This window comes from Trypanosoma rangeli (assembly GCF_003719475.1).
Source record: "Trypanosoma rangeli strain AM80 chromosome Unknown Tra_15.4_contig_00213, whole genome shotgun sequence".
Lineage (NCBI taxonomy): Eukaryota > Euglenozoa > Kinetoplastea > Trypanosomatida > Trypanosomatidae > Trypanosoma > Trypanosoma rangeli.
The window spans coordinates 22560-30221 of NW_021705959.1; the positions used below are offsets into that span (position 1 = coordinate 22560).

General features: G+C 59.7%; 3 protein-coding genes across 3 annotated transcripts in view, besides 5 other annotated features; all 3 read left to right on the forward strand.

The window, feature by feature from the left end:
• Positions 1–76: 76 nt before the first annotated feature.
• Positions 77–126: a microsatellite.
• Positions 127–407: 281 nt separating this feature from the next.
• Positions 408–430: a microsatellite.
• Positions 431–569: 139 nt separating this feature from the next.
• TraAM80_06094 (uncharacterized protein) lies at positions 570–2207 on the forward strand (the record flags this gene model as incomplete). The annotated part of the gene is made up of 1 exon (XM_029382950.1): positions 570–2207. The coding sequence occupies one exon, from the start codon at positions 570–572 to the stop codon at positions 2205–2207; it is 1638 nt and encodes a 545-aa protein (XP_029237179.1).
• A 163-nt stretch (positions 2208–2370) lies between these two features.
• Positions 2371–2428: a microsatellite.
• Positions 2429–2808: 380 nt separating this feature from the next.
• Positions 2809–2837: a sequence feature (A-rich).
• Positions 2838–2999: 162 nt separating this feature from the next.
• TraAM80_06095 (uncharacterized protein) lies at positions 3000–5054 on the forward strand (the record flags this gene model as incomplete). The annotated part of the gene is made up of 1 exon (XM_029382951.1): positions 3000–5054. The coding sequence occupies one exon, from the start codon at positions 3000–3002 to the stop codon at positions 5052–5054; it is 2055 nt and encodes a 684-aa protein (XP_029237180.1).
• Positions 5055–5107: 53 nt separating this feature from the next.
• Positions 5108–5126: a microsatellite.
• Positions 5127–5497: 371 nt separating this feature from the next.
• Positions 5498–7662, forward strand: part of TraAM80_06096 (uncharacterized protein) — a gene marked incomplete at both ends in the record, with an annotated part of 2349 nt that continues 184 nt past the window's right edge. The window contains one exon of the mRNA XM_029382952.1: positions 5498–7662. This exon is cut by the window's right edge and continues 184 nt beyond it. Within this exon, the coding sequence (XP_029237181.1) occupies positions 5498–7662 (2165 nt within the window).

Genomic DNA, 7662 nt, shown 5'->3' on the forward strand with positions numbered 1-7662 from the left:
TTTTTTTCTTGCAGGCACGGCAAGAGGTATGTGTGTGTGTGTGTTCTTCCTTCGTTGGCATCCCTCTCTCTCTCTCTGTGTGTGTGTGTGTGTGTGTGTATGATGTACGTGGTCAGGTGTGATGTGGTTCTCCTGCCTACTGTCTCTGCCACGGCCTCTGCCTGATTGTGTATACAGTGAGAGGAGGGAGATCGTTTTATGTGTTCATTTTATTTCCACCTGCATTGGGGCGCCTGCGTGTGTGAGAAGAAAAACAACAGAAGGAGAGGAAGTTTATTTCAATTTTTGATCCACACTCCACGCCGCCTCTGGGCTAGAAGAAAAAGAGAGAGAAAATAGGAGCGAAATCGCACGCATTTCATCACCCACAGGTAGGGCATACACTAAGGCGGCTGACAGACACGCACAGAAAGAAAGAAAGAAAGAAAGAGCTAGACGGAAAGCCGCTAGGGTGTACTGCTTGTAGTTGGACGACGACGAGGCAGACGCACATGCGAGAGAGACAGCACACACCCCTACAGCAAAGAGCCGCACGTTTCCGCCATTTATGTGGTTCTCATGTTCCGTTCATGCTGCTACTGATGCTGCTGCTCGTGCCGTGTGTTCAGGCGGGGGACACGGTGCCGGTAGGGAACGACCCGCAACGGAGTCACCGCGCGGAACCGAGGCAGGAGGAACTTCCGGTGGGCCTTATTCGCAGTCCGCTGCTGCACGAGCACTCCTTTGGTGCCCCCATCGTTACGGACTGGTGGCATGAGGGGGTGCCACACTTTATGATTGGCGGCTCGGCGGTGGCGAATGAAAAGTTTATTCGCCTCACCACCAACAGCCCCGGCGATCACGGGTTCGCCTTCAACACGGCCCCCTGCGACCACCGCTCGTGGGAGGCGCGGTTGCGGTTCTCGATTCGCCCGCCGCTGCCGCTTGTGCGGGCACGGAAGCGGCAGCAGCCGCATGACGAAAATGAGGTGTCGTACCAGGGCGGCGAGGGCATGGCGCTGTGGTACCTGGAGCAGCCACTCGGGGACGACCATCAGCACGTGCCGAAGTACAGCAAGCCACTGGACCCGGCCGCCGCCGAGAAAGAAAAACTGCACCGCGACCCCATACGCATCGCGGATCTGCTCTTCAACACCCCAGAAGATGATGAAGATGATGATGATGAAGACGCGGAGGAGGCCAACGCAACGGTGCGGGAGAAGCGCCGTGCGGAGCGGCTGCTGCAGCAGCAGTCGCGCGAAGCGATGTACCGCCATCTCCTGCAGCGGGGCACCTCAACGGACAACAGCAACCTTGAGCCCCGCATTTTTGGGCTAAAGTTCTCGGAGTTTAAGGGTTTCGGGGTTCTCCTCGACTCAGTGGGGCACCGCGAGGAGGCCGACCACCAACGCCACCGCGGCAACAACGACAACACTGGCGCAGCCCCGCACGCGTTGCACGAGCCGCGCGTCACACTTCTGTTTAATCTGCCAGCGAAGGAACGTGGTGGGGCAAAGCCGCCAGTGAACAACTTTAACCCGCAGGAGCCTGACTTCCGCACGTCGGCGGTGCGACTACAGTGTCAGTACGACTTCCGACAGTCTCCAACGGAGCGTGCAGTGCAAATGTCGGCAAAGACGGCGCAGGAGGAGGGTCAGGAGGACACGAAAGAGGCGCTACTGCGTCGCACCCCGGAAGATCCGGTGGAGCTTGTCGTACAGTACCACCGTCGCCGCTTGACCGTCATGCTCACACGCGAGGACATGAGCCGCCGCCGCCTGATCTCCGCGAGCACTGGTGACACGCTGCCGCAAACTTCGCAGAGGGGTGGAACCGCCTACCGCATCGAGAAGACGCACGTCACGACGCTGTGTGGGGAGTTTGACAACGTGGAGCTGCCGCTGAATTATCACTTTGGGGTTTCTGCCAGCACCGGGCCGCAGGTGAAGCGGCATGCAAAAGAGAAAGTGGGGGCGGGCAACCCCTCATTCCCAGACAAGGGGGTAATCAGGACGCTGCTGCACGAGTTCTACGGGGTGGAGGCGACAGATATGCATGTGGACGTGCACGATGTAATTGCGTTTGAGCTTCGTGAGTTGGGCAAAGACGCCAAGGCGATGGGGTACTCCAAGAGCATCCCGATTGAACACTTCGACTACGACTTTGACCGACGCGAGCGCCTGCACTTATCGCGGCAACTCCCCGTTGAGCCGGAGCCAGACGAGTAGCCTCTCTGAGGTGGAAAAGAAGGAGGGAGAGCGCGATGCAGATTTATGTTTATGTGTATGGGCTTTATGTATGACTGTGAACGTACGTCACCAAAACGCGAGAAGTTTTGATAGGTTGAGATGGTAGAGGTGAAGACGATGAATAGTGTAACATTGTGTCATTTTTATTTCTTTTCGTGTTGTTGTGTTTTTTTTTGTTTGTTTGTTTGTTTGTGTTTTTGACGCCCGTCTGCTTTCTTCGCTGCAGAATGATGATGGTGGTAGCGAGGATGCCCGCTGTTTATTATTAGTTGTTCTCGTTGGCGTTGGTGTCTTTGTACTTACGTGGCTTCCCCCTTCGTGGGGCGAGCGCGTCCTCCACGTGAGTATGTGGCACACGTGCACACACTTGGATGTTTTGACGTGGGCGCCTGCAGGGCGTGAAGTGAAGAAGAGGGAGCGGTGACCAGTGCGTCATGCGCCCGCATGCGTGGATGTCAATTTGTCTGTGGGCCCGCTGCTATCTTTCTATCTTTCTTGTTTTATGTGTGGGTGGATGGGTTTGCTTGTCGCTCCTTGCACGGTGGTGCGGCATGTAGTCTTCGCGAGGGAAACGGCTGGGAAGAAAAAGAAGAAAAAACAAAAACAAAATGATGCACGGCGGCGACGACAGCGCGTCAGTGGTTGCCGGTGTCTTTCGAGACCACTGGCGCCCGTTTAACCCCCTCGCAATGGGACCAGTTGCCGAGCCCGGGCTGCAGTTGCGAGCTGCGCTGGCTCCAGCTGGAAAACGTGTTACTGAAGCCGCAGTACATGCCTCCTGCGCTGCAGGACGCTGACGCTGCGGCTGCGGGGGGATGTGCGTGCAAGCATGTGAGTGTGATGGTCTCCGCGGATGGGGGCCCAACGGAGGCGGGACGGGACGGCTCTCCTGTGGAGTGTCACAGGCAGCCTACACCCGCGCAGCTCCAACGTGAGCTGTCGTACCTGCTCCACGTTTTGCAGGCCGCACATGCGGAGACGCGGTGGTGGCAGTCACGCTGCACCGAGCTGCAGGCGGAGTTAAACAACAAAAACTTACAACATACGGAGATCATGGCGGAAGTGCAAGAGCTGCGCGTGGCCTTGGCGCAGGAGCGAATGATGTTGTTGCATCAGCACTCTCAAGAAGGGGCAGAAGCGGAAGGAGGAGAAGGTGGCGGGGAAAAAGATGTTCTTTTGACCTCTGCTCAAGAGACTACCGACGATGTGCGCAGCAGGGAGGTGGGCCGCGGTTTTGCGGCGCGGGCACTTCTCTCCCCGCTACCTGACGCGGCCGTCCCCTCGGCATCTCCATCCCGCTCACGCTCTGCAACGCCCTTACCACGCGAGAGTTGCCTGGAGCGGCTGGCGCGTGAGGCTTTCTTTTTGCTGCCGCCTGCGGCCTCCGACACCAGTGAGAACCACGATGCTGCTGTAGCCACCGCAGTTGTGCCACTGCGCCGTGACCTCTTTACATCCCCGCCCCCCGTGAAATTCCCACGGCCCTCCATAGAGACTCTGCAAGCCGCAAAGCATGCCGTAGCTGCCGCCTCTGCGGTTAATAAGAGAGATAAACACGCCGTCACGGCTGTAGCGCGTGGACGCCACGGCGGTTGTACACAGCACGTGCGCGGCGATGGTGACGGTCATGACGCGGAGGCATTGCACCTCCTGCAGCGCCTGGTGCCCGGGGTCAGCGGCGGCGGCAGGCTCTTCAGCGTCGCTGTGGGTGTGTACGACGGAGTTTACAAACTCGCGAAACGTTGGAGTCGCGCGGAGGACAAGGCACGGCGACACGGCAAACGCCTGCGTGAGTTGGAGACCAAAGCCGCTGCAGTGTCGCGGCTGGAGGAGTCTTTGCAGCGATGCACCCGTCTCAACGGTCTCCTGCACTGCCGCGCAGAAGAGAAGGAGGGCGTGATTTGGCGGCTGCGGGAGCGACTTGTCGTTGTCCGCAACGAGGTGGCGGAGCTCAAACGACGGCTCGCAGAGCCGCAACGACACGACAAGCCTAATGAGGCGGAAGAAACGGAAGAAGGAGAAGCGACGGAGGCGACGGGGATGCAGCAAGTTGGCCCGGCGAGGGAGCGGAACCGTCCTTCACTGCGACCCAGCCGTGACACGGACGACGCTCATCCGTGTTGTCGTCTCTGTTGTTGCTGCAGCGGTGTCAGTCGGGCGTCGCGGATCTTTGGCGTGAAGGCTTCGCGCGGTGCAGTGACGACGTGCCGAAGTGACGACGCCAACGAGAAGGATGGCGATGCCCTGCAGCGGGAGCGGGCCCATGCGGACGCTGCCGCGGCGGAGTTGGCTTGTGTGCGGAAGGAGCTCCAGCGTGCTCGCCGTGAGCTGCGGCAGGGTAAACACCTCCTCGCGCGTCTTGTACGGGAGGGACGCAGTGAACTGCGGAAGCATCACCTCACCGAGGAGGCGGAAGAGGCCTCCACGGCGGTGGTGCGAAGGCGGCAAACACACAGGGCGCGTGACACGTCTGCCGTGGAGTCGCCAGAGCCCCGACCGCCCGGGGTGTTGTTGCCGGCCTCTTCGTCCGTGGCATATCACTCTGGAGACGCGCAGAGGCATGACCCATCCCACAGGGCGGGGTCCGCATCATTTTTAGTATCAACACTCCGCGGTTCCCCGTCGCGGGAGGGGGTGGAGACAGTAACACCTACCATGCTGGGCCAGCGTGACGAGCAAACATTGTGGCACGAGGAATATGAGGAGTGGCAGCTCCCACTCAAAGAGGCGACGCCGCGAACGAAAGGCTGGAGTAGCTGGGCGATGGAACTGGCGGACGACAGCAGCGTCGCTCCATGGGGTGACTGGTCAAACTCGCCACCGTAGAGACGGCCCTGCACACAACTCATGTCCACGGTGCGTCGTCGTTTTTGATTTTGTATTATTATTATTATTATTGTGGCGGATGCTGCTGTGGGAACGCGGTCCCCACTTGCGCCACCCCCATGGGCTGCTGCCGGCACTGTAGCCCACACAGAGATATATATGCGGCTGGGTGTCTGTCCATCTTGCTTTGCTGTGTTGCGTCATGTATTTTTCTCTATATTTATCTCTTGGTTGCCCTTTGTTTTTGTTTTGCTTTTTTGCCGTCTGCGGCGACGTCGCTCGTGCAGAACGGGAGTGAAGGGGACGTGAAGGCGACACTTGTGGGGCTTCCGTGCGGTGATCAGGCGCGCGAGGAGCGAAGTAGCAAGCAAAAGGAAGGAAGGAATAGAAAGAAAACGGCAAGAAGAACAAGCAAAGGTACTGGGGGAAGTCAGCGGGAAGCGATGATGTCGGAGGAAGAACAAGACGAGGAGCTCGCGATGGAGATACCGCCGATTTGGCAATTCGTGCACCCTGAGTACGCCCGCGGCGACGAGGATGAGGAGGATGAAAGCGATCAGGATGACGAGGTTGTCCGAAAAAAAAAGGCGCCCAAGCTGAGCAAGCTGTTGCGCTTCCTCAACGACGTGGAAGATGAGGAGGAGCTGGAACGCGTGCTGCAGGAGCGGGACCCGGTGACACAGCAAACCCTCCTTCAGTGGGCAACGCGGCAGCAGCACTTCACGCTAGCGGAGTATCTTGTGAAGCGGGGGAAGCGTCTGGCCTTCGGCTTCTCGCAGGAGTCCACGGAAATGGCCGTGTACACCATGTGGGAGGAGATGCGGTCGGAGCTGCCTACCCCCGCCGAGCTGCAGGCACGACAGCAGGAGCGAGACAAGAAGCGGGCAGAACGGCTTGCCGCCAAGCAGAAACAGGAGCAAGAAGGCGCTGACGGCAACGATGAGGAGGAAGAAGAGGAGGACAATGAGGAGGAGGAAGAAGAAGACGAGGAGAATGAGCCGTTGCCGGAGGAACTCGTATACGAGGCCCTCTCAGAGTACCATGATGAGTGGGGGGACCGTGGTGTGGGTGTTGTGAAGCAGATTGGTGAGCTCGGGGTGTACGTTGGGGCGAAACTGCGGGATGGGACCAAGCAGGGCCTTGGGCAGTCGCTCTTTCCAAACGGGGACGCATACACGGGCGAGTACGAAAACAACCAACGCCACGGCATTGGTCTTTACTGGTGGGCCACGCAGGGTGTCATGTACGTGGGACAGTGGTACCGCAGCGTGAGGCACGGGTATGGCCGCATAGTATACCCTGACGGCTCCCGCTACCTGGGCGGCTGGTCACGTGACAGGAGGCACGGCAATGGTCACTACTTGTACGCCGACGGCAGCAGCTACGACGGGGCCTGGGAGCATAATAAGAAAAACGGCTACGGCGTCTACCGCTTCACCGACGGTTCCTCCTTTCACGGCAGCTTTGTGGACAACGAGTTTGTCGCCGGTGAGTGGCGTCTGGCGTCCGGTGTCACGCGGTATATCGGCAACTTTTCAAAGGATGTACCTGTTGGTGCCGGCGTCTTTGTGCATCGCCTTGGGCCCAACTCACACGACGCCTTTCTGCAGGAGGGCACGTACATTAAAGGGGAGTGGCACCCGGGTGTTTTGCATGGCACAACTCGTGTTCCACCGCGCCTTGAGATCTTTGCGCCGCAGCAGGAGGAGCCGACGCGGGTGCCCGTCACCTTTGCACCGGAATGCAACGGCGGAACGATGATGGACCTCGTCAAGGCGGTGAACTTTCCACCCGTGCGGCGCTGGATCAAATCGCTTCCCTCCGTGCGTGACGACCCCATGTTCGGCGTGGTGGTGATATCGATTGCGGTTTGCTCCGTCAAGTACGACCCGCAGGACGTGAACCTCGTCGTGGAGGTGCGTCTGAGCCCCGTGCTGCACGACGCTGTGGGCAAACGGTTGCGCCTCTCCTCCACCGGCGATGAGACGATTACCCTGAAGGAGCGCGCCACGCGGCTGATTCTCATTGTGGAGCGGCCGGGCGCCAACGATGTGGAGCGCCAGCCGATGGTTGTGTTGGAGCGCTCCGTGCAACTGACGTGTGCGGGGGAAAATCACATGCAGCACCGCCTGCCTACTGTGCAGGTGTCGCTGGAGGGCGAGATTGAGGGGGCCTTCGCCCGCGCCATTCAGCCGGCGCTGCGAGTGACGCTGAACCGCCAGACGACGACGAAGCAGCTGCTGCGTCCCATGCACAGCAACCCCATGCTGGGCAACGCCGCGGAGGAAGTGATCATGTACGTCCAGGAATGGCACCCCGATGCACACGCAAAGCTGCAGGAGAAGCTCGAGGTGGCGTCACGGGTGTCACCACCACCGCCGGAAGCACCAACCAGGAGGACACGCGGCAAACCAAAAGTGGAGGCAGAGGCGGCAGCGGCTCCGGAGACAACACAGGCGGCAGCGGCAGCGGCAGAGGCTCCGGAGACAACACAGGCGGCGGAGGCAGAGGCAGAGGCTCCGGAGACAACAGAGGCGGCGGAGGCAGCGGCAGAGGCTCCGGAGACAACACAGGCGGCAGCGGCAGCGGCAGAGGCTCCGGAGACAAC